General features: G+C 40.9%; 1 protein-coding gene across 1 annotated transcript in view; it reads right to left on the reverse strand.

Annotated features, from left to right (window-relative positions):
- Positions 1-10,195: 10,195 nt before the first annotated feature.
- The window catches only part of LOC122562564 (transient receptor potential cation channel subfamily V member 4-like), a 168,512-nt gene continuing 151,187 nt past the window's right edge, over positions 10,196-27,520 (reverse strand). Inside the window, exons 13-20 of the mRNA XM_043715497.1 lie at positions 26,505-26,597; positions 24,500-24,573; positions 20,854-21,019; positions 18,067-18,133; positions 17,234-17,568; positions 15,467-15,594; positions 13,680-13,804; positions 10,196-11,701 (exon numbers count right to left, since the gene is read on the reverse strand). Of these exons, the coding sequence (XP_043571432.1) occupies positions 11,541-11,701; positions 13,680-13,804; positions 15,467-15,594; positions 17,234-17,568; positions 18,067-18,133; positions 20,854-21,019; positions 24,500-24,573; positions 26,505-26,597 (1,149 nt within the window). The 3' untranslated portion in view covers positions 10,196-11,540. The remainder of the gene's footprint in view (positions 11,702-13,679; positions 13,805-15,466; positions 15,595-17,233; positions 17,569-18,066; positions 18,134-20,853; positions 21,020-24,499; positions 24,574-26,504; positions 26,598-27,520) is intronic.

Below are 27,520 nucleotides of genomic sequence, written 5' to 3' on the forward strand. Positions count from 1 at the left end.
ATTTTGGTAAACAGCATTTTGTTTATGACACCTACATGCATACTGGTAACTCACATGGGTGCACCAGCAGCACTCACAAACATTCAGTTACTCAGCCACCGATGCTCAGTAGCAGCAGTGTGTACTATCTGCAAGATGCACTGCAGAAATTCACCAAAGATCCTTAGACAGCATTTTCCAAGCCCATGACCACTCCATCTAGAAGGACAAAGGCAGCAGATACATTGGAATACAACCACCTGCAAGTTCCCTTCCAAGTCACTCATTCTCCTGACTTGGGGACTTCCAGTCTGTTTTGATATAACATGATCGTTCTGTTCCCATGCAATCCCATGTTATAAGAAAATTGTGTAATAGCAGCGCCATGTAAACCAATGGGACCAGAATCACTTTTTGTCCAATACAGGTAAGCAAAGTTCACATTCTACAAATAAAGATCTAAATTCTTCAATTGTGTTATAGCCAATTCATGTTGAAGAAACAAACCTCGTGGGTCTACCTGCAGCACATGGACTGCAGGGGTTCAGGAAGGTAGCTCACCACCACCTTCTCAAGGGCAACTAAGGATGGGCAAAAAAAACTGGCCCAGCCAGCAATGCATATTGCCCACGAGTGAATTTTAAAAAGTTACTGTTACACAGAATATGTATAATATATTACACTTTAAAACATTAGCATTTAATTCTACGTCATTATTGTATCAATATAATTTGGAGAGTAATCCATACCTACAAGTTAATAATTAGCTTTTTGTGAGTTTTCTTCGGCACCCTTACTTTGCAAACTGTATAAGTTGTTTGCTCTTGAGAGCACTTTTATGGCTTGTTGTTGGATTGAAAGCTTATTGTAAGGATCAGTTAAATACTACTGCAATATTTCTGTCGCATATTCTGTTTACATTTTAATAGTAGCTAGGACATTTCCACCTCTTTGAGGAGTTGGTTCTCAGTAAGAAATGTTACCATACTGTGTTGAACAATTGTCTGCACAGCAACTATTGGGTGAAACTTCTCTTAAATCATTTTTTTTGGAAAGGAACATTAATTTTACCAAAATATGAGGTTCTTCTGTTACTCCTTAATTATGTATTAAGATTGAGGTGGCCCAGCAGTTGCCAGACATTTCTACAGCATTCCCATTTTGCAGTGGAGTCCCTTGTTTCCAATCTATATTCATTCAAGAAATCACAAAAATGTCTCTCATGGATGGTGGTGAAAATGCCACAATGTTTCTTTTCTCCCTAAGCTTTAGATCACATTATTGGTAAAGAAGGAGCTTTTCTCTGTCCCAAGCTGCAATATTCTGACTTGGCACTAACGTTTGATGTTAATGCTGGCCGTCTGATAAGGGATTAAGTTTCACTTCTGAGGTCCTTCTGGCAGCCATATACAGAGTGACTTTCAAATGAGGATAGAGTGAAGAAGCTGGAACTGTTCTCCTTGGAGTGAAGAAGACTGAGACGAGTTATAATAGAGGTTTTCAAAATCATGAGTGGACTGGACAAAATAGATAAGGTAAAGCTGTTCCACTCATCAAAGAAATGAGAATGAGAAGGCACAGATTTGAACAAAGCAACCGTGATGTGAGAAAAAAACTGTTACACACAGCAAATTGTTGGGTTATGGAAAATGCTTCAAAATATGATGCAAGTCAGTTAAATTGGAGAGGGGCATTGGATGGTGATTATTTGAATAGAAATGGAGTGTAAGGCTATGGGGGAAAGGCAGGAGATTGGCTATAGGGAATAGAACCAGCACAGAATTGATGGGCTGAATGGCTTTCTTCTGTAATGTAACAGATCTGTGATTCTGCTCAGTTTATTACACCTCAGACTCCTGGGACCCTTGCTTGGTTTACTGAGTGAATTAATTTCCTGTACTTTTACCCAGAGATATCAGCTTAGATTCAGTTTCCTAGCCCCAACTCTTTTCCTGTTATTTCAGTCTTTCACAACTTTAAACTGTTCAATCATGATGTTTGGTGGTGCTCAGCCTACTGCAAAGAAACTAAATTGTTTAGTGGTAAACAGACATAAATTGTAAATCGGTCAGCCTATTTGTGCGAGACATGCCATCATGACCATTCGTGGAGCTTGATATAAACTATTTACAGGAATGCAAATCATAAAACATATGATTAGAGTGTTGTTAATTCCGCTTAATACCGGAATCCCAATTTATAACTGCACTTTGTTCTGGGCAAGGACACAAGTCTAGCATTGCATTGGTACCTGAAGCAGAAGCCATAAAGAACCAAACACACACGGGCTGGGAAATGTGTTCTTAGCTGGTTAATAAATTAAACTGAGAATAAAGTGAAATCATTAGAACCTCCACTGACCACTTCAGATGAGGTCTCATTTCTAATATTGTTAAAGTGTCCTCCAGCTTTTATCCTGTATTTTTGGTAACTAGTTCTCGCAAAAAATTGATCTTTTATATCCGGTCGACGTTGTACTTAGTGTTGCTATTGTTATCGAAGCACACAGTTTGCAGCATGTGCTGGTTTTCAGTACTCAGCACATTTGTGTTTTACAATGAGTGGCTTTAATAAAAGTTGGTGCATCTGGGTCGCGCACTGCGAGTTAGCATCCATGCGTTAGTGCTCGTTCTGTCAGCTATGCCAATAGTTCAAATGGTCAAGCTCTCCATTGAATGAGAGAGCTGTAAAGATTCGCCTCTGGAACCATAGCGTTCTTTGTTCTCGCTAGAAAATAATCTACAATCTAGTGTAATTTTACAAAACAATTCTACCTGGTTTGGGGGGAGGGGCGGGAATTAGTGGGTGGATGGTTGAAAGAGGAAGATTTTTTGAGTCCCTGAGATCATAATCATTAAATCGACAAATTTCATTCATTATAAAATACATGAGAGCAAGTATTTTATTTGAGAGGAAAGAAACTGGCTCCACTCGTTTGTTTCGAAAGGAGGAGTTGTTAAAGAGAGAGCAGTGCTGCCAACTTATTACCGTGGTGGTATAATGTGTGGGGTTGGACTTTCACCGAGCGGTCATGCTTCTGTGGAGAATATATATTGCTAGTGAGGTTTCAATGACGATCTATCTTTCTCTCGCGTATAAATGATTGTTCGATATCACAGACATAAATTGTAAACATTTTTCTACCTACTGTTAAGTTAGAATTGTAACTTGCCTTTCATTTACTTTTAAGCATTGTTTGCTCTTTATAATATTTGATTTTGCATTCCGTCCTTATTTAATATCCATTAAATTGAAGTAACATAAAGTACTTGAGGGCCCTCTGCTGGGCTGAGATATTAACGAGCAGGAAAGAATAAACCCTCTCTAATTAAAGTGCACTCTAACATTAAAGTGTTGGTACCTTACATTCTGCTAAAAGTGAATGAACTTTATATACGTTGTTGGAGTTTTTTTTATTCGTTGAACTTCTTTCTCGGTCTTTGTGGGATTTGAACCTGCGTCTCCAGAACATTAAACAAAAACCTGAAAGAACTGCAGATGCTAGAAATCAGAAACAAAAATAGAAATTGCTGGAAAAACTTAGCAGACCTGGCAGCAATCATGGAGAAAAATCAGAGTTAATGTTTTAGGTCTAGTGATCCTTCTTCAGAACATTATCTGGACTCTGAATTACTATCCCAGTGATATTTCTACTGCCCACAGTTTCCCTAACTTCTTTCACCAAGAAGGCAGTGCCTCAGATGCATGGCAACAGCATCACCTCCAAGCCACACATCACTCTGATTGAACCAGATTGTATTCCTCCCCTGTCATTGGGTTAGAAATCCTTCCAACAGCACAGCAGGTGTTCTTGCATCTGTAGTTCTGAATAAATCAGATTGGACTTGAAACGTTAACGGACCCACTTGGCTTCTCCAGCAAATCCTGTTCTCAGATCTGTCATAGTTCACAAAGGCAGGTCAGTCTCACCACCTCCAGAGCAATTTAAGATGAGTAACAAATGCTGGCCTAGCTAGTGATGTCCACGTCCTACAAGCAAATAATGAAACATTCTACTATATTCTACAGCAGTAGACGACACTCAAAAGAGAGACTTTAAATAATCCCCAATGTCTATCTAGGGCTATTAGCATTTTCCATGCCAGAGTAATCTATGATTCAGATTTGCCCTGAAATTTGCAAATACCTGCAGTTTTTCTTCCTCCCTCAAGTAAATCTTTATCCTTGGGAAGGTATTCCTGGCCCTCCTGCATCCACTCCTTGTTGCACTGACACTGACTCTGATTCCAGTTCTGATCAGCAGCTAAAGTGAACTCTACAGAATAATTAATTTGCAGAATGAGGCCTTTTAGCCCATCATGCCTGCACTGGCTCTATTATTTAGTAGGGCTCTATTACCTAGTGCCAATCTCCTACCTTTCCTCCATATACCTGCGCACCATTACTATCCAAAAAAATCCAATGCCCACTTGAACGCTTCAATTAAACCTACCTCCTCCACTCAGAGTATTCCATACCCAAATACTTGCAGAGTGTAAAAGATCTTCCTCACATCGTTTGCACATCTCTTTAAATCAATACCCTTTTGCTCGTTCCTTTTACAATGAGAACCAGCTTCACTCCATCTATTTTATCCAATCCACTCATGATTGAAACCCTCTATCAAATTTTCTCTCAGCTTTCCTCACTCCAAGGAGAACAGTTCCCAATTTCTTCAATCTGTCCTCATTTGCAAGTCACTCAGTATACAGTTGTCAGTTGGTTTTTAGAAAATGTATTTTACAACCAGAAACAGCTTCACTCTATCTACTCTATCCAGCTAGCACATAATTTTGAAGAGGAGTCTGAACTTTGTATTAAGGGAATCCCAGATGTGGAGACCTCAAAGTTGCTCCTCAGCAACACTGAGAAAGCCCTGCAGCCTGCAAGAAGTGAAAAGTCTCAGGCTCTGTCTGTGTCTAAGATTCCAACCAAGATTGTTGGGCAAGGAACATTCAGATTAAAAACAGTGTGAAAATGAGAAACTGTTCATGTTTCACATCCATTATGATTTCTTCAAATTTCCAGCGTCTGTAGTATTTTGCTTTTGTTGGAAGGAGCTATTTTAGTCATTTCATCCTGTTCACCAAATATTTAATCATATTTCATGCATGATTTGTTTCTATTGTAATGCACAGAAGCAAGGGTTAAATAATTAAAAGATATTTTATTAGAACTCCCATTAAACTGCAGGGTAGAAAAAATGTGTTCAGTTTCACAGAGTGAGCAGCAATTCCCTGAATTTACAAAGAGGGTTTTGGATGTCAGCAACGTTACAAAAATGGACACTGGTCATTTGGCACATCTCATTGTAAATCTGGAAACACATGTCCAACGTTGACTTAAAGGGAGATTTCAGTTTTTTGACCAATTTCACCTTTAAAGGAAAATCTGTTTTCCTGCCTTCTCTTAATTATATTTTAGTTGAACAGAACATCAAGAAAAGTGAGCCGGGAAAAAGATGCAGCTAAACTAAACCATACAGATGACATCTACTTTCAGGTACTAATTTCCATCTTTTCACCTCGATACTTTTAAACAAAACTTCTCCACATAAATCAGCAAGTGTTCCTTGAAAAAGACCCTGTTGATCTATTTATTTTATACCGATCAAACTAATATGGCCACTTATTTTGCAGTTAGTCTTGAAGATTTATCATAAACAGAAAAGAAGTTTTCAGTGAACGAGCTATGAATTTACCTGCCAACTTTTAAATATAATTAGATGTAGAATAGGCTGGTCCTACAAACATATTGCACAATTTAAAATACTAAACGTCAACTGACAGGTTGGTTTCAATACAACACAAGTAGATAAATAGTGACTATGCTGTGCTTACCCCCAGCCACTCAAATGCCACTGACCCACCTTTCCAATATTCATCTGCTGGTCACAGCAATTGCTCATGTGAACCTAGAGAATGTCAGCAGTTCACCAACTGAACTCAGCCAGGGCTGAGTCTGAACATACGTGGCACTAGCATCCAACCACAAATGTTTTACAGTGAGGGTAATTTAATAAGAATCAAAGTCACCACGTATCACTAACGCCCCCATTTCCCTCCAATTCCATTGTCGGGTCCTTCCCCACCACCACTGAAATTACTTATAGCAGCTCAGCTGACTTAGCAAAGGCATGGAATTAAAGAAGGGGGTTCTGGATTAGTGGTGCTGGAAGAGCACAGCAGTTCAGGCAGCATCCGAGAAGCAGTAAAATCGACGTTTCGGGCAAAAGCCCTTCATCAGGAATAAAGAAGGGGGGTTGTCTGTCTAGCTTTGTAAGCACTGGGTAATAATAAATGGGCAATCACAAGGAGCTAAAATGTGTTTTTTTAAACAGTACAGACAAATACTGTAGATACAATATAGTGCCTTTTGCGCAGTAAAGTTGGTCAAAAGCTGCGATTTCCCATCAAATATAGCACTTTTGGTTGTAATCAATAAGACAAGCACTTTTGTAGATATATATATATAGATAAATCTTACATTTTGCCTCATTCACCTACATCGCAGTGCAATGTATCTTGAAATATTTTATATTATTGGCTTGCATATCTACATAACACAATGTTAACACTTAAAATCAATTGATAGATAAAATAATAAAGTATACAAAAAATATAAACTGATCAACAAGCAGGGAATGTTGGATGAAAGTATTTTACATTTTTTAATCTGGAATTGACTAGGAAGATTTCTTTCATTATTATTGTTGTAATTTTTAATAATAAGTTCCTCTCTCTAATGAGAGAACAACCCTTTGGTCCAGTAGAACCAAGGCAAATTTTAAGTTTAAAACCACCACATACTTTTTGGCTGTGGAATGAAACCATTCAGAAAGTGACCACTTTCAACATCAGTGTTCTCCAAGTGAGTCACTTGGTCCAATTTCCTGTTTGCTATATAAAATATTTAATAATTCTTTTTTAAAGTAGAAGTTGTGGAGAACTCAGCTTCACCAATGGTTGGAAATGGATAAGTCCATATTCTGATCACCCTCCATGTGAAGACTTCCTTTTTAGCATCTCCTTTAACTATTTTCTGCAATTATCTAAATTTCTGTTTCTGGTTACCATTTCATTGACAAGTGGAAACAATCACTAATAGCTTTTAGACCTTATGAATTATGGTTACGTAACTAGATCAGCCTTTCAAAAGCCACAAATGCTCACTTGGGATAGTAATCTTTACACTCTGGTAATATTTTAGTGAACCTCTGTTTCACCTTTCCTAATATGGAGCCCCTTAAGAATCCTAGATGTTTCAATAAGATCAACTCTCATTCCTCTAAACTCCAGGGAGTAGAGACACAACCTGTTCAGACTTTGCTCATAAGATAATCCCTCCATACGAAGGATTATCCCAGTGATCCTTCTCTGAACTGCCTCCAATTAAATAATATCTTTCCTTAATAAGGGGACCAATTGTACCAATACAGTATCAACTACTAATGATGGATTGTTTTATGATGTGTTTTAACAATGTGGTATGGCAAGGTATGTCCAGCATGGGTTCATTGGGTGATTTCCAATCACTCACAGATCTAAACTGCTGCTTCAGGATAATTTTCTACAACTATTATTCATCCTTCTTTCGCACCATGCATAACACTAGTTTGTTTTATTGATGTGAGTAGGGGTTTGAGAGTGCAGGTCTTCTGCAAGCAGTTGGCTGACAGTGTTGTGCAACATAGGAAGGCTAAAAATGAACATTCCTTTCCTGAACAAGGGCTCAATTTTTAATGAATATTCTTTCTTCATTCCTGTGTCATGGGCCAGGCCAGCATTTATTCCTATCCCTATTAGTTACCTATTTGTTAACCATCCCTATTAGCCCTGAGGGCAGTTAAGTATCAACCACGTTGCTGTGGGTCTGGGGTCACACCTAGGCCAAACCAGGTAAGGACATTAATGAACCAGATGGGTTTTTCCTGACAATGTCTTCATTAGATTCCTAATTCCAGATATTTATGGAATTCAAATTTCACAATCTACCACAGCAGAATATGAACTTGTGTCCCCAGGACATTTGCTGACTTTCTGGATTAATAGTCTAGTAATATACCACTTATCCAACACTTGACACACCTCATTAAATAGTAATGTAAATATCAAATAAGTGATGATCACTGCCCCTTTATTTCCTTGTCTTGCCCAATGTAGTTTCAGCTATAATCTATTGGAACAGGAATCTAATGCAGTAGATATTGGTCTTGAGGTATTCAGGGGAAAGAATAAAACAGTCTACTCACCCCTGGCCTGGTGCCAAAGTCAGTGGCAAGCTGATAGATCTGAAAGAAGCCCACTGCCAGCTGGCACCATTTACTGGGAAGGAGTTCCAGCCCTCGAAAGCTCATGGACAGTAGCTCCTGCTCCCAGTGGTGGTCATTGGTTCTGTAGGTAGACCCAGAAAGGACGAAGTATGGGTCCCAAAGTCTGAGGTGCTGGGTTGTGAAAGAGTTGGAAAGCTTGAGGAGGGAATCAGGGGTTGGGTCTTCCGGCGTAGACAGGTGGGATGGTAGACAGAGGTTCAATCTTCCGGGGAGGATGTGCTCTTTTTGTGCAAAAGGCACTCCCTGAACAGTGTTCCCCTTTACCTCTGATGTTTCATAAATAAAACACCTGGCCAGGCCTACCCATCTGCTTGTGCCAATGGGGAGGCTGAGCTGCTGATTCCAACATGTGCACACTCTGTGTTAAGGAATGAGCTCAGAGGTTGATTAGGCACTTGGCCAATGTTACACAACCACCATAAATACCTGTCCCACTGTCTTCAGAACTTTTTTTTTTCTTTATTCATTCAAGGGCTGTGGACATTGCTAGCTAGGTAGCATTTATTGCCCAAAAGGCGGTTAAGAGTCAACCACATTGCTGTGGGTCTGGAATCACATGTAGACCAAATTAGTAAGGATGGCCATTTCCTTCTCTAAAAGACGTTAGTGAACCAGCTGGGTTTTTCTGACAATTGATTCTTGATCATCATTTGACCCCTAATTCCAGAATTTGTTTTTGTTGAATTCAAATTCTGCAGTGGTGGAATTTGAACCCAGGTCCCCAGAACATCATCTGGATCTCTGGGTTAACAATTCAACGCTAATACCACTAGACCATTACCTCCCACAAGGAAAAAGGAACAATCAGATGGGTTATTGTCTGTTCCTGTCTCCTCTATTCACTTCCTGATCTCAGATGTGCTTCACACAGAGAATGCGTGGAGGAGGAGATTGGGAGATTTGGAACTGTGATTAGGCTGTGTATTATGGTGATTGTACCAGCGATGGGATTGTCACTCACCAAAACACGTCGTCTGGTGACAGCTAGGGAATAAGTAATACCACACACTCCTCACAGATTCTGTTCAACTCTGCACTATGAATCTGCCAGAAAGCCAGCATGAGTAACCTGGCCAAATATGATCCCAAATACTCCAGGCATCCACAGTCATGTTGGATTATCACAGAGACAGGAGACAAGAGGAGGACATGTTGATGGAATGAAATGATAAAGGATAGAAAGCCCATAGCAATAAACCCTGGCGTGGACCTGGTGCGTTGAATGGCCTGTTTCTGCACTGTAAGTGGTATATAATTCAAATATCACTTGCCTAATATTATAGACTAAATTCCTATCAATGAACTAAAAAAACTATACATACTTGCAAATTTGTGTTACCCTTGTTTCATAATGTCAACATCGAAAAGCACTTTTAACATCACATTTAAGGTCCACCTTAAAGACTGCAGCCTTCCCTTAGAAGCAGCACTCAGTTTGAGATAGTCTAGTTTACAGTGACTGTGATTAGAGGCTAGTTTTATCTTGAGGTACACAAGAGGGAATGAGCAGGCTGTAAACACAGGCACGGGAGAAGTTAACACGTTTTCTGACTTCACAAAAAAGTGTTAAAAATCTATTCAGGCAGCCTCTGTGGTTCCTTTAAGGCTAACTCAGTTAATGTCCCAGACAGTGTTATAATCCACTATGTCTACCACTCACCCCCTCACAACTGGGTGATGATAAGATCTTGATTTCCATATTACAGGTGGTCTCCTATTGAACCAGGCAAGGAATCCAACCACCTCTTTTGCAATCCTAATTTGAGAGCATGGTGCCTTTAGTGCTATTGCAAATAGAGTGATGAGTTACAAGCCAATTTAATGCCCAGTGTAACCCCATTTATGCCCAGAGCATTTAAATTTGGGCAGAGGTGGCAATTTAGGTGATAAATTAGTGGAATTATTTATCTAATAAAGAACCTGCTCTAAGTCCATGGGTTATGAAAGTCAGACAGATTCATGGGCAAATGTTCTGCTCGACCAGCTAAAGCTGAATAGCACCCTCAGAATGAGGTAGTCCAATACCTACTTTTTTTAAAAAATGAATAATCAAGGTCAACACGGATTCTCCTCAACAGAGGCAGAATATATGTGTATTTGATAGTGCAACAAATCTACAATTGCAAAGCTACAGATCATATCAGCAAGCCATAAGAGCCAAGCATGGTGTTATTTAGCTGTCATTATCCCTTTTATATTATGTACAAATTTATACATGGGGGATGATATTCTCCTGTGTAGCATGTCACAATATCTTATTACTTTCCTGAGGATTTTTTCTATCTGAGTTGTCTTTGTTGAGAATGGATTCGGGGTAGAACCAATCAATCACGTGTTGGTTGGTTTTGGGTCAGTTACACTGCCAGACAAGTAGCAATTTGTGCTTCTGCTGATCCCACTCTGCCTAGTAACAGAGGCTGATTGGAGGGTTTAGAAAAGCTCACTTCAATTTAGCTGTTTACAAAAAGTGATCACATGAGAGCAGTGTCTTCAGTATCTCCCAGTGGAAATGGAAATTGTAGGCACTCCTGAGTGAGAGAGTTGGTGCACACCCAACTCAGTTACAAGTAACTGGACAATAGCATAGTAAATGCAAACATTAATAAAGTCCTCTTCCTCTCTCAACCTTACTTTTATGAATATCCAGTCCAATGGCTGGAGGAGAAATGATGGAGCACAAATAATTCTTCTGCATGGATATCCAGTCCTGTACTGAGCATTATAAAAACATACACCAATGTGTTTATCCCATAATGCAGAGACCATACAGTGAAATGTCTACTGAGAGCAGAATCTGCCTCATGCTTCTATGAAATCAGAAACACTTGCAGAAATTCAACCCCATAGATCTAACACCTGTGGCATTATATTATTTGATGAAAAACAACGATGGAGATGGAGTGAGGAGACGGTGAATAAACTTGGTGCAGCCAATCCCTGCTCCCAGGAAGACATTACTGCAGAACAGCAGAGTGGAAAATGACTTCACAACATCTGAGTGAGGGAAGTAAATATTTCCAAGATAGTCTGTTCTTAATTGGCACAAACAGTCTAGTGTTGAGCATCTTGAACTGGAATATACTGTGTACAGATCCCTACAAGGGACAGCGTGTGTCATGTGGCACTAACTTTCAATCATAAACATTCCCTTGTAGTAACCTCAACCTGATTTTGAATTGGTTCTGGCTTTGTCAGTTCAATTCCAGCATCTATCAAATAACATAAATAATTAAATGTGTGTTTCATCTTTCTTCCGGTGGCTATGTTGCTGCCAATTTCCATCTCCATATTTCCTTTCCAATGCAAGGTGCTCCATTCTCACCACATAATCATCAGGACGAGAACTTTTATTCAACTCCACAACACGTGGAACCACAGTTGACCAGCGGTCTGCATAAATAGAGATATAGGTGTTGGTTAATTGACAAAGTCAGCCAACCCGTAGATTGTTCCCTGACTGACTATCACCATACACACTACAAAAAGATAATGCTTCACAAATGCTGACCTTTGGAATTAGTTATGTCTAAAAAACAAAAGCAACAGAAGCCCAAATTTTCCCAGTTTTAATTCATCATTAAAAAGTATCTCAGATTCCAGGAGGTTATTTTTCATCTGATGTACATCAGAAATGTGTCAATAAACAAGTTACAGCCTGGAAGAGTCAATGAAAGGTACCAGATTTGGGACTTCCCCTTCAGATCGAGAAGTATTAGTCTGAATTTATGGCGCATGTATGGTGCCCTGATCCAGGCCAACTTTTCCAGAGTCAGGGGCTGGACAACACCAGGTGGAAGCTGACAGGCTCCTAAGTGGCCAACAAACATCGGAACTTCTTCAAAAAAACATGTGTATAATGGAGTGTCCTTGTTAAGAGCTTGAGATGTTAAAGGAATTATATAAATGCAAATAATTCTTGTTGTCCACAAGCTTTTGACCTCTTTAAGATTTACATGATCCAGGTGGGCTATGCTTCATGCTGGACTGCTTGACCTTGAACAGAAAATCCAGGCCTTTGTTACCATGCTCAATTAATTTATGAACAGAACATTACTTAATAGTAAGTTTGAGGTTTTCACAAGTTTTCTATAAACTAGTTTTCCTTTATTCTTTTGTCTGTCCCCAGGACATTATACCTTTGGCTTGAGTTGATTGATTGGATTGGAAGTTAGAATGTAATGAAACCTGTACGAAAATAAACACTCCTTACAAAACTGACACATTCACAGACCCAAACGACTTGTGTAGTGCATACACAAGAGCCATTCTGAAACCATGGACATCCACAATTAATGAACTGGGACAGTTTTCAATACACCAAACCTTTTTACAAGTTAACTACGGGAGGCAGCTTGCTGCAACGTTGCTGTACCTGGAGATTTCACTGATTCTGGATCACTTCCCAAGCAACCTGCTTCCTTCATGCCCCTAAATTCTCATGAAGTTTATGGTGATTGCAAAGCAATCTACCCAGCATGGGGAGAAAGTGAGGTCTGCAGATGCTGGAGATCAGAGCTGAAAATGTGTTGCTGGAAAAGTGCAGCAGGTCAGGCAGCATCCAGGGAACAGGAGAATCGACGTTTCGGGCATAAGCCCTTCTTCAGGAATGAGGAAAGTTTGTCCAGCAGGCTAAGATAAAAGGTAGGGAGGAGGGACTTGGGGGAGGGGCGTCGGAAATGCGATAGGTGGAAAGAGGTCAAGGTGATGTGGCGATGGAGGAGTCCAAAGACCTGCATATTCTTGGTGGAGTGGGAGGGGGAGTTGAAGTGTTGGGCCACAGGGTGGTTGGGTTGGTTGGTCCGGGTGTCCCAGAGGTGTTCTCTGGAACGCTCCGCAAGTAGCCGGCCTGTCTCCCCAATATAGCGGAGGCCACATCGGGTGCAGAGGATGCAATAGATGATGTGTGTGGAGGTGCAGGTGAATCTGTGGCGGATATGGAAGTTTCTTTTGGAAGTTTCCTTTGGGGCCTTGGAGGGAGGTGTGGGCGCAAGTCTTGCACCTCCTGCGGTTGCAGGGGAAGGTGCCGGGAGTGGAGGTTGGGTTGGTGGGGGGTGTGGATCTGACGAGGGAGTCACGGAGGGAGTGGTCTTTACAGAATGCTGATAAGGGAGGGGAGGGAAATATATCCTTGGTTCAATCTACCCAGCATGCACATGGGTAGAGAAACCAGCCTATCTCCAGGAATGAACGCTTGTACTGCTCTGTCCTGGGGACTATGGATGCTGGAAAAATAACTGCCAATTCTACCAAGGCTTTTCCATATCTAGGACAGCTGTTACCAGCACCTACATTGCCTTTAATTTACAGGTTTCACTGATTTTGATATATCAATGGCTTTTTTGTAAAAACAAGTGTAATTGTAGCTCACCTCGCCGTAGCCGCCCAATGGTGTGAGTAAAACCAGCATCATATTGGTAGGTGTCACTCCTACCCGGATCTTCATTAATAATTCCAACATTTTGGTTCCAATGAGACCAGTTGACCTCATCCACTCTGGAATATACACAGAAGCAGCAATGTCACTGTTACTGTTGAGTGTAGGCAGTATTGCGAAATAGGAGAAAGAAATATGATCATATAAAATTATCATAGCAACAAAATGATCTCCTAATGTGAAGCCAGTTTGTGTACAAACCTTGACCAGTTGGCCAGTGGCTAATCCTTCAGGCTGCCCAATGCCACAATGTGCAGAAACCCAAGGGACAGGATTTAACCTTTTGGGTTGGAATCTCACATTGGGGTCAAATGGGGGTTGAAACCTCAAACTTTGTGGAAAGCAGTCAAGCCACAGTGGTTTTGGCTAATGGGAGATAATTAATTAGTGATCACAGAATGGGTTTGCCATCAAATTGACAACAGGCAGGATCCCTCCAAAATGAAATGAGCTGCAGATTCCCACTCCAGGTCAGGAGCTCTCTCTGTATATTTTGCAAATTAAAAACAACCAAAAGTTGCCCTTGTGGCTACCTCCAGGGAGCAGAAGTAGTTGAAGCTGCAGGCTGACTGTAATTTTCCATCGATCTCTCTCAATTGGCTATTAAATAGCTTTAATTGGCTACCCACCACTTGGGGTCAGATTGCCCTTTGGCCACCAATCCTGGCAGTGGTCAAATGGTAAACAATGCCTTTGGCTGGAAGCCTGAAATACCACATTCACCTACCTCAATGCTCACTCTCCATGCAACACCAGCCCACTCACCACTAACCTCCAACAGCAGCTAAAATAGTCTCTGTGCAAAAAGAACCAAAGAATTGTGTCTGTGGTACACATGGCGTGCAGAAGAAGATGTCATTTTATACATAATGATGGTAGGGTGGAATGTTGCACTATATGAACGTTGTGTAAGATTGCACAGTTCCCAGTCTGATTCCACATTCCCATCTCCCCCCCCCCCACCCCCTGATAACTGACATTCTATCAATAAGTCTGCCTACTCCTATCTCAAATATTTTTTAAGGAATCTTTTTCAGGAAGTACTCCAAAGACTGATGATCCTCTGATGATATCCATTGTATTATTACTCTACAAGAGGTTTATAAAGAAGCATTACTAAAAATCAATTTAAAGTTCCATCCCATCTCTCAATTCTAGGCCATTTTTTTAGCTCCCTTTGGATCAATATACAAATGAAATCAGTGAGCTCGACACTGATGAGGTTTACAACAGCTGTCAATTAGGGTTCTTGAGGTGTAGTGGTAGTGTCCCTAATTCTGGGTTAGGAAGCCTGGGTTCAATTCCCACCTGTTGCAGAGGTATGTAGTAACATGTCTGAACAGGTCCATTAAAATATCCACAATGGAAGTCAGGGAAATAGAAGGTTTAATATTCAAGGTGGAAACTGTTTAGATGAAGGATCTCAACTCAAAGCTTCATCTCGCGATTCAGTTGTTTCTGATATTTATTTTGCTGACACTCCGCCCTGTTTGGATAGCATGACTCGTTTTTGGGATGCTGAGCTGGTTTGTCAGTGGATGGTTGGAAGGGTCTTTCACAATTCCCTTAGGTTTCAAATTTATGGCCTTTTTTTCAGGTGACTGGAACCAGGCCATGCAATAAATCAGCCACGGTACCTCTTTACCAGTCACTGCGACTGTCCTGTGCGTACACCAACTATTAAATATAAGTTAAAAATAAATGAGTCATCTCTTTCTTACCGAAAGCACCATCTCCTGTCAGGAGTACCATCAGAATTGATTCCCACAGTAACCATCTCACCAGAACGAAACGCTTTCCTTAGAAACACTGGAAATGATCTCTCGATATCCAGGATTGTTGTAGCCCACTAAAATAATATCCAATATTTATTGTCAATATTAATGATCACTTTTACACAATCTGCATCAAGTGTACCCAATCTCTCACAGCAGGAGACTGGACCCATGTAATTAGAAATGTTGAGTGGCCAACTAGATCTCACAGTGCTCAAACTCCTGCACTACTTCCTCTTCCATTCACATTGCATTCATGAGGAGAAAGTGAGGACTACAGACGCTGGAGATCAGAGTTGAGAGTGTAGTGCTGGAAAAGCACAGCAGGTCAGGCAGCATCTGAGGAACAGGAGAGTCCACATTTCAGGCATAAGCCCTTCATCAGTAATAAACTCCCTGATGAAGGGCTTATGCCCAAAACATCGATTCTCCTGCTTCTTGGATGCCGCCTGACCTGCAGTGCTTTTCCAGCACCATGCTCTCAACACTTTCTCATGACTCTGTCTCCTTCTTTCTCTTGCTCCCCCTCTCTTGTATCTGGACCATTCATATTTTGTTTTCTCACTGTCTCTTCACTGAAGGAAAACTTTGCAGACTGACAGGGAGAAAGTTAGCATTTGTCACACGCAAACACAGAAGTTAAAAGCAGGAATAGGCCATTTGGCCCCTCAGAGCTAATCTGCGATCATGGCTGATCTGATTATTCCACATTCCCACCTCCCCTCTCCCCCAACAACCTGTCGCTATAAAAAGTCTGTCTACTCTTATCTCAAATATTTTAAGGAATCTTTTTCAGGAAGCGCTCCAAAGACAGATGATCCTACAATAGAAAAAAGTGTTTTCCTTATCTCTGTCACAAATGGTGACTCCCTTATCTTGAAACAGCAATCTCTAATTCTAGATTCTCCCACAACAGGAACTGTCCTCTCACAACCCTTGTGATCCATTTCGGGCCAGGAACATTGCCTGATTGTTTAATTCAACCCCAAGGGCAAGATCAGTTGTACTATGCTGTCTGGAGCTTAGATAGGAAGTAGCTAGAAACAGAGATCACAGATTTCAAAAAGATGGTTGTTTTTGACAAACCACAAAGCTTTTAAAGGATGTTATAAGCCTGACAGAAATGTATATGGACCTTTCAGTATTCAAGGGATCTAGTATATGGGACCACTAGCATAAGACTGAATGCACACAATTTAGAACAGATTGGGAGAAAATCCTTCACACAGACTTGGGTGTCTAGAATTCACGAGGTAAAAACGATGACTGCAGATGCTGGAAACCCCAGATTCTGGATTAGTGGTGCTGGAAGAGCACAGCAGTTCAGGCAGCATCCAAGGAGCTTCGAAATTAACGTTTCGGGCAAAAGCCCTTCATATTTTGCCCGAAACATTGATTTCGAAGCTCCTTGGATGCTGCCTGAACTGCTGTGCTCTTCCAGCACCACTAATCCAGATGTCTAGAATTCACACCACCCTCTGTGGTGAAGGTGGGAACTATATCAAATTTCAAGATCAAATTAGGGAATTGAATCGGAGAGAGAACAGGTGAATGGCAATGGATACAGGGTGGGTGGGTAAAACCAATTGGACCTATTTACTTGCATGGAGAGTAAATGCCGACAGAGAGTGTTGAAACTTCCATTTATGACTGTGAAATATTCAAAGAAAAAGATATAACTTTGCTTACAATCTCTACACTGGTCAATCTTACCTGCAGTCTCCAGATTTGCTTGCTCTTCTTAGAGACCTGACCCACAGTTTCACCCATCAAAGCAATTAACATGTTCAGCAGGAGCACAAAGGTTAGGATAATGTAGGACACCAGAAGGATGACAAACACTATGGGGTACTTGGCATTGTTGATAACATCAAGGTCACCCATGCCAATGGTGAGTCGGAAAAGCTCCAGCAGGAACTTGCTGAATGACAAGTTGTCTCTACAGATGGGATATGTCGAACTCGTACAGTTGGGTGAGTCAGATGTTATGTCACAAGTTTGAAGTGTAATATCGTCACTGGGACAAGTCATCAACAATGAGACCAGGGCTGGAATGGAAGTGACAGACATCACTATTAACATTTGTAACAGATACATTTAAAAGCAGAGAAGTAAAAAACTTATGTGGTTCCATAAATTTATTTTAGAACAGATTTCCATACTGTAGGGAATCTAATCATTTAATAACATGTTTTCTGAAGAAAGATTTGTTTTCTTTCTTTACAATTCCTGTTCCATTATGCATCTTAAAACTAAAAGGCTGGATAGGTATCCTGCTTCTGTCAGTGTATCTAGATTCTGGTGTGGAAGTTAATCCCAGGACAACCATCCCAAAAGCAATCCAATCTGAACTCCTCCATAACCATCACTCAGAAGGAGCTTAACATGTGAGGATTCATGAGCATAAAAGCCATGTGCTACCACACCCCTCAACCTTACATGTTTAATCATTTTATAGCCCTTTTCCACTCTTTATAACAAGCCCCCAAAAGTTACACCTTTGCCAGTATTCACCTCAAGATGATCGCATTTAAAACATTACAAACCTGATGTGAAGCCAATCATGAACAACACGTAAACCAGAAGGAACCGGAAAAGGTCTTTAACCAGGATCTAAAGGAAAGGACACTTTTGTCAGGTAATTTAAATGTTCAACGGGATCAAAAGAATGAAGTTATAAAGGAAAGCAGCTCCTGTGTGATATTCTGTAAATGTGACTGCAGTTTCTGGAGCATACTACAGGGGTCAGCATAGCTACAAAGTCCGATAAGACTAAAACAAGTGGTTTGCTCAAACAAGCATGTTTCAAAGCCAAGATTGAGACTTTGAAAAACTTTGATAGTTTCTTCTGAAAGTGACTTTGATGTGCTCAGGTTTCGTGGAGACAAGCTGATTCTGTGCCAGAAAAACCAAGAATATACGCAAATCAATCTCTTTATCCATCCCTTCTACAGACTCGTAATTTCCTACCAGCTCTTCCTTCACAAAGCCAAAGGGTTAATGTACCAGTGGATGATTGCTGTGTTGAAGTACACCAGACACTGGCCCTCATCATCACGCACAGAAGGTCAAATTTGACTTCATGTCTAATGTACCAGCTATTGTTGCCAACAGTGTCCAGTCACATTCCTGGAGGATAATCTCGTTCCTCATAACTGGCCTGCTCACATTCCTGTTTAAAATTCCACTTCTTTGTCCCAATCATTTTTTCTCTTCAATTGATAAAACAATGTCTGGTGATTAATCTTTAGTTCCCATGAACTCCTGGATAATCCTGGAGGTTTGGCAACACAGCTGGTGACACTGAAAGATAACACATTAGATGGCATTGTAAATGAGGCCACTCCCCATAATGTGTCTGGATCTCCTGGGCACCACTCCAGTTCCTCAATGTTCATTAACAATAGGCATTAAAAGAGACTATGAATCCAAACTTTTAACCGTGAGTGGGCTCTGGTCACAATGGTCCCAGCCCAAAATGATATCCAGAATTCACTCAGGCTCAGTGCCCAGGAAATCATCATACAGAATCCTGAAGCCACTAAACGTTTATCAGCTCCTTGTTATGAACCAGACCCCCACAAAACATTTCAAGGAAGTAGCCCAGACCCTAACTTTGCTAGTTGTTTTAAGTAGGTGTATAGTGGATATTCTAGGAGAGATGTACCTGGTCAAATCACTTATCTAGTTTTAAACAAAACAGAATTTATTTGCAAGATTACCGAAGGAAACAAACAAGATAACCGAATACAGAACAACTTAACCTATCCCAAAACCCAACAGACTATACCAATTTAATGATGCTTTTCCAAATACTTGCAACAATTCCCATAAACACCCCTAGGCACAAAAGGTAAAATCAAACACAGGGTCTTACAGGAGAGAGAGGTGGCAGCAGGGAACACCTTCTTCCATGTAGCTGTTTCTTAGATCAGCAGCCATAAAAACTGCCTGACTGCTTTCAGTGAATAGCCAGACTGCTAAAACCAAATCAAACCAGAGAAAAGTTGAACTGGGAGAACTGGCTATTCTGCTTTCATTATACAAGTGTTTTCTGAGACAGTATCTGTTTGCTATAATCAAATTGGTCTTAAAACCCTTCAAACTTAGAGTTTCTGGAGTCTGTGTCTTTTACTAGCTCTGAAAAAAAAAGCCAAGGACAACATCACCTTGTTAAAGGAGCAGCATCATTACACCCTGAATATGAAGTGTCTATTCTGCTTAGTTTTACCAGAGGCTGTGACAGTTCATGCTGAATGTATGCTTAAATGGTCATTTTATAATTTTCATAAATTGCTTCTTAATTACCTTCATGGTAATCTCAGCCACTACAGGATTTTAACCTTTGCTGTTGGCATGACTGTATCACAAATCAATCCTCCAGAATAACATGCAAGTCAATGGTCATACCAGATAAGAGTGTTTAAAGGCGTTTTCATGTCTTGTAGTTGGATCTTAGCTGCCCTCTGAAATAGCCAAACAAGCCACTCAATTCAAAGCAATTAGGGATAGGCAACAATATTTTCTGAAAGATCATTGCCTTTGAGAGGTGAGAATGGATATTGATTTCAGGTAAAAGAAATCTACAGTATGGGGAATACTTAAGGAGTATAGGAACTGGACATGACTATTCAGCCTCTTAAGCCTGTTCTGCTTTTTAATTAGATCATATCAGTTTCATGTCTTAACTCCAGTTACTGTTAGGTGGTCTTGTGGCAGTGGTTTCCTGGGTTTTGGACCTGAATCTCCACGTTCAAGTCCCACACTAGAATTTATTATGTAGTCTAATAGGCTGATATTAAACAAAGGAATCTTTCCAATATCTCCCCACGAGGAAGAAAGGTGTATGAGGAAATGCTAAAACAAATGCTTTTTCCTCCTATCCATTTATACTCTTTGCCTAACAAAAGAACTATCGATCTCAGTGTTGATAGTGTTCAAACTGACTCTCAGCAGCAACAGCAGTCCTGATGCAAGGACAGGGTTCCAAATCTCCACTCTCCTTCCTGAAGTCATCCCTGAACTAGCTGACTCAAATTTTAATCTTGTCATCCATGTTCTGAACTCACTCCAAGGAAATTGGGCTTGTTCTCATTGAACAACAAAAGGAGGCTGCAAAATAATGCCATGGAACTTCTCAAGGCTTTTGACAAGATAAAAAAGTAATAACTAGAAGGCTACGTGTAAGCGAGGGAATTCGTTCTTTCGCAAAGTATGTTCAAGATCAAATTGGATGTCTTTGTACAGCGCCATACAGGATTAGCTTGTCAACTCTCCTGGTCTTTTCTGTGAAAACGTGCACATTCCAAAGTTTATTCGATCATTACACATACCTTCTGTATCATAATGCTGTAGGTCCCTGTTAGCTTCAGGCCTCTGGTGAAGTACAGTGTGTTTATCCAGCCTAAGACCAGAGCAAACACCATTACAGCAAGATAGGACTCCTCACCAGCCAAGTACAGTCCCGCCGACACCAACACCAGGATGGAATAAATAAAACTGCAACACAGGAGCACCACAGGGACTTGGTCAACAGAAGGATAAGCAGACAGATTGATTATTAGCCCACACTCTCCGAAGCACTGCCTCTTTGATGTGTGAACTGAGAGCAGGGGTCTCAGCAACACTCCCATTTCTAGATAGTAATACAATGTTTCTCTCAATATGTATTCCAACACTGCAGGAAGGTGCTTCAGCAAACACGTGACCCCTCAACCCATCCGAGACCTTACCTTTCAACCTGGGCTCCAGTTCTAACATGTTGTCACATCTTGTTTGAATTTTGTAAGTTAATATTATGACGATTGTTGTTTAGAATTTGTAGCCCTATTTAGGAGTGAAGAATGAGAGATGACCTTTTGAAATGTAAGATTCTCAGGGGACTTGACAGGGTAGATGTGGAAAAGTTGTTTCCCCTTGTGGGAGAGACTAGACCAGAAGACAATCTCAGAATAAGAGTTTGCACACTTAAGACAGCGATGAGGAGAAATGTTTTCTCAGAAGGTTGTGAATCTGTGGGTTGTCAAAGCTGTGTTGTTAAGTATATTGAAGGCTCAGACAGATATTTTTAATCAGCAAGTGAATTAAGGGTAATGGTGACAAAGCAGGAAAGTGGAGTTGAGGATTTTTAGGATCAGTTGTGATCTCACTGAATGGCAAAGCAGACTCAATGGCTGAACAGCCTCCTTCTGCTCTTGCATCTTGTGGTCTTATGGAAGAATTTCAAGTTTAATATTAAACTGATGACCTGTTAGTACCAGAAATGTAAGATGAAATGCATGGAATATTTGAGTCTCCCAAGATGCCATGTTGCCCAACCAAAGTTTGGGCCCCCTTGCAATACTACATCCATCCAAATTCTGCATCTGAATAATTATGTTATTACCTAGCATTGTCCACCTTAAGACTATTTTCTTTATATAATTTGCAATGAGCAGAGACAACAAACTACTCAAGTATTCACTTAACTGTGAGCCCTCACTGGCTGTTTTCGGGTAAAAGGTAATCCATGTTCTTTCAATGCTGGAGGCTGCAGCCAGCTGATAATATCCAGAGACCAGCAGGGGGAGCTCTAAGGCAACACTTGAATGCCAGCTCTTCCACAAACATTGGTTACCTTTCCCTCCACCAGAGTATTTCTTACCACCCAAATCCACCAACCACTTCACCCATCATCTCCTGAGGCCTGAAGAAGCCAGTGTGCTCCAAACTTGTGTAACTCATCGCTGGATGCCCCCAAAACCTTTCGTTAGGTAAATGACATAGAGTCATGGAGTCATAGAGATATACAGCATGGAAACAGACGCTTCGGTCCAACCCGTCCATGCCGACCAGATATCCCAGCCCAATCTAGTCGCACCTGTCAGCACCCGGCCCATATCCCTCCAAACCCTTCCTATTCATATACCCATCCAAATGCCTCTTAAATGTTGCAATTGTACCAGCCTCCACCATTTCCTCTGGCAGCTCATTCCATACACGTACTACCCCCTGTGTGAAAAAGTTGCCCCGCAGGCCTCTTTTATATCGTTCCCTTCTCACCCTAAACCTATGCCCTCTAGTTCTGCACTCCCTGACCCCAGGGACGTTCCCTTCTCACCCTAAACCTATGCCCTCTAGTTCTGCACTCCCTGACCCCAGGGAAAAGACTTTGCCTATTTACCCTATCCATGCCCCTCATAATTTTGTAGACCTCTATAAGGTCACCCTTCAGCCTCCGGCGCTCCAGGGAAAATAGCCCCAGCCTCTTCAGCCTCTCCTTATAGCTCAAATTCTCCAACTCTGGCAACATCCTTGGAAGTCTTTTCTGAATCCTTTCAAGTTTCACAACATCCTTCCGATAGGAAGGAGACCAGAATTGCACGCAATATTCCAATAGTGGCCTAACCAATGTCCTGTACAGCTGCAACATGACCTCCCAACACCTGTACTCAATACTCTGACCAATGAAGGAAAGCATACCAAACGCCTTCTTCACTATTCTATCTACCTGTGACAATACTTTCAAGGAACTTTGAACCTGCACTACAAGGTCTCTTTGTTCAGCAACACTCCCCTGGACCTTACCACTATGTGTATAGTCCTACTAAGATTAGCATTCCCAAAATGCAGCACCTCGCATTTATTTGAATTAAACTCCATCTTATCAGGGTGCATCATGTCCAGAATCCTCCTCAATTCAAGGAGGTTGCGAAAAACCTGGGCCTGTATCCTTTCCTATATTGACTCACAGGCCCAGGGATTTCATTTAAAAGCTGTTACATACATGTGCCTTAATTTCCACATTTGTAAACTTCCCATACTGCAAGTACCCAAGATCATTCCAATTGCAATCCGATGCTCATTTCTTGTCTTCCCAGTACCTAAGAGCACAAGGCCATAAGAAATTACTGGACTAGGCCATTCAGCCCTTTGAAACTGCTCAGTCACTGAGTAAGATCTTGACTGACCCTCCATCTCAACTCCACTTTGCTGCTGTATCCTCATATTCCTTCATGCCCTGTGCATCCAAGAACCTATCATTTCAATCTTGAATATCCTCAGTGACTGAGCATCCTCATCTCTGCAGTAGAGAATTCCAAAGATTCGTAAACCACCCCCCAACATCCCTCAATCCTGACCACCAAGTGACAAAATTTCTCCTTATCTAAGTCATAGATGGCTGACCCATTAACCTGAGATTTTTACCCCTACTTCCAGGGGAACTAGCCTTTCATCATCTACCCTCTCAAGCACTCTTGGAAAATCCTCATTGCAGGAATCAATCTAGTGAACTTTCAGGCCGCCAAGTCCAAGGCAAGTATATCCTTCCTTAGTGAAAATTATACACAGGACTCTTGCTGTGGTCTCACCAAAGCCCTATACAATTGCACCAAGCTCTCTTTACTCTTACATTGCAAACCCTATGCTAGAAGGTGTCCTGCACTACCTTTCAAGAATCACCCTTAAGAAGAGCAGTCCAGAATAATATGTTCCTAATGGCTCTACATTAAGAATTTGAGATTTATTCACTCAAAGAGTTAGATGCAGATCATTGATGCCTCTGTACAGGATCAATCATTCATAAGTTTTCCTTCTGTCACAAAGAAGTTGATTTTACTATGATCCAGCCAAGATTGTTTACTTGTCGGCAGATCTGAAATATCACAACATTCTACTGGTATTTCCAATAGTTTGAATAAATAGGAATTAATATGGAGGCCCAGTTGCACTGTAAACATCACACAATTGCTTCTAAAAATTGAATTTTAGGCTCTTGTATTACAGCACAAATAAACTACTGTACAGAGCTATCATGGAGAAAAGCAGTGTCAACTGTGTATGTGAGTCACGGCCATAAGAAACATCAACCTCATTGTAAATGCAAGTGACTGTGAATGATACTTAGGCACAAGTAATAGGCTCTTTTTTTTTTAGCAAAGTGAGCACTTTATAACCTGAACAGTGTGTTAACTTTTAAGGAATTAAGGAAGGTCTTACTAAAGCAGCTGGAAAGATCCATCAATAAACATGGAATTCACTCCTGGACATTTCTTCAGGAACAAATCCTTCACCTGTGGAATGGAAGCAAGATTTTTACTTATTTTCATGCAGAATCATCGAAATGTTAACAGTGCAGATGGGGCCCATTCAGCCCATTACATCTGCACTGGCTCTTCAAATGAACAGCATTGCCTATGGCCAAGTTTCTGCTTTGTCGCCCATAAAGTTGTACTTTATTTTTATTTCAATCATTGTCCAGTGTCCTCTCAAGTGCCTTCATTGAACCTGCCTCCACTACACTTCCAGGCAGTACATTCTAAACCCTAACTGCACACTGAATGAAAAAGAATTTTCCCATTTATTCCTTTAGGAAATCAATTTAAATCTATGCCATGCAGCTCTCAATCCTTTTGAGTGGGAACAGTTTCTTCCTAACTACTCTACCCAACCTGCTCATAATTTTGAAATCTCCTCTAAGGAGAACTGTCTTCAATCTATCCATGTAACCAGAGTTCCTCATTCTGAGAAACATTCTTGTAAATCACTTCTGTAATGTCTCCAATGCATTCACATCACTTTAATCCTGCAGTACCAACAACTATACACAAAACACCAATAATAGCAGCAGATTAAAAACATTTTAAATCCATTATGGAGGGTCCCTTTCCACCTTAGCAATGCTGTCCTCTCTCTCTGTGTGCATGTGCACCATGTGCATGGATAATTTTCAGTCTCTTGGGAGGTTGTTAACATGAGCTGGACAAGTCAGCAAAGTTCAGGAAGGGAGGATCCTGGATGAATTAAATCCTTATCTATCTTTTGAAACTTTGAAATGCCTCATTGATGCAATAGTTTTTGCACACCACTGGTTCTGTGTTTCAAAACAAATAAATGAACACATTTTATATTAAAACAAACAAAGTATTCTTAAACATATATTGTGAGTAATATCATATGGCCCTATTTCTCCATCTTTACTTCATAATGTTTAGCATTATATATTTAGAATCAAGTCATGAAGATACTGTAGAAAAGTTGTTATATTTATGAATGTATATTTTCAAAACTGTAAAAGAATTTCAGCGCTGTGCACTGCCAGGAAGTGGCTCTATTTTCCTGGCTGCAGGGAAATTCCTGAATTCGCAGGAGCAACCGCCAAAACTCAATGACCCAAGAAACAAGATCCCAAGTGACACATGGGTCTTTACAGAGTTAGATCATCTCAGTTACGGTATCAGCCATCACCTTTCCTGCAATAGGAAGAGGCAGACTCAGTCCTAGGTTCTTCCTCAAAAACCCTGGCTGTAAAATACAAGCAAGTGGATGGCGCATACAGCCTGGTCATCCCTGGCCCAGTGTTTGCCCAGTCCAACTCAAAGGAAGGAGGCAAGACTGAGGAACAAAATAACAATGGTGTGGTGATTATCACAGGTTAGATGCATCAGCCACTGTACTATCAGATGTTGAGCCTTTTCTTTTTATATTCAACAATATCTAGATTTTTTGTGGTTGTTAGTAGGACAAGATGCTCTCTATTTTCCATTGTTTTCCTCAACTCTTCCCCTTCTTCCCTTCTACATTACACACCATCCAAAGGTGTAAAAAAGTAGTTTCTGCAAATACCTTTCTCACTGCCACCCCGAAGACATTCACTGGTGGGCACATGGGACAATCTCTCAGGATAATAAGTTGGCATCTAGTTTTCCCTACATACCCACTGGGAAAATATTGGCATTCACTCAGCACTCTCCACAATGTTTCAAATGTGAGATGGTCAGCCACGTTGATTTTCCCTATGGCCTACAGGACAGGCACTGGCACTCTGAAACACAATGTCCACCACTACTCAAAACTGTGGACAATTAGATTCACTAAAGCCTTCCTATCAAAACCATAAAGACAACATTGTTTGGAAATATATGGTTCATGGTCCTTGAAGATTAAGTCTGATTTGTCCTTTGAACGCTACTGAATTCTTAACAAACTATTTTCCTCTACTTACATTTGTGAAAAAGAAGAAGATGGCAGTAACGACAGTGATAATTTCCCCAGCCATTCGAAAGTAATCAACTGTTGTTGTGTACGGGTAAGGAGGCTGCAAGAGATTAGAGTCATAGAGTCATAGAGATGTACAACATGGAAACAGACCCTTCGGTCCAACCCGTCCATGCCGAACAGATATCCCAACCCAATCTAATCCCACCTGCCAGCACTCGACCCATATCATTCCAAACCCTTCCTATTCATATACCCATCCAAATGCCTCTTAAATGTTGCAATTGTACCAGCCTTCACCACTTCCTCTGGCAGCTCATTCCATACACGTACCACCCCCGTGTGAAAAAGTTGCCCTGTAGGTCTCTTTTGTATCTTTCCCCTCTCATCTTAAACCTATGCCCTCTAGTTCTGGACTCCCCGACACCAGGGAAAAGACTTTGCCTATTTACCCTATCCGTGCCCCTCATAATTTTGTACACCTCGATAAGATCACCCCTCAGCTTCTGACACTCCAGAGAAAACAGCCCCAGCCTGTTCAGTCTCTCCTTATAGCTCAAATTCTCCAACCCTGGCAACATCCTTGTAAATCGTTACTTAACCCTTTCAAGTTTCACAACCTCTTTCTGATAGGAAGGAGATCAGAACTGTATGCAATATTCCAACAGTGGCCTAACCAATGTCCTGTACAGCTGCAACATGACCTCCCAACTCCTGTACTCAAGACTCTGACCAATAAAGGATAGCATACCAAATGCCTTCTTCACTATCCTATCTACCTGCGACTCCACTTTCAAGGAGCTATGAACCTGCACTCCAAGGTCTCTTTGTTCAGTAACACTCCCTAGGACCTTACCATTAAGTATGTAAGTCCTGCTAAAATTTGCTTTCCCAAAATGCAGCACCTCACATTTATCTGAATTAAACTCCATCTGCCATTTCTCAGCCCATTGGCCCATCTGGTCAACATCCTGTTGTATCCTGAGGTAACCCTCTTCGCTGTCCACTACACCTCCAATTTTG

This window comes from Chiloscyllium plagiosum, chromosome 25 (assembly GCF_004010195.1).
Source record: "Chiloscyllium plagiosum isolate BGI_BamShark_2017 chromosome 25, ASM401019v2, whole genome shotgun sequence".
Taxonomy (NCBI): domain Eukaryota; kingdom Metazoa; phylum Chordata; class Chondrichthyes; order Orectolobiformes; family Hemiscylliidae; genus Chiloscyllium; species Chiloscyllium plagiosum.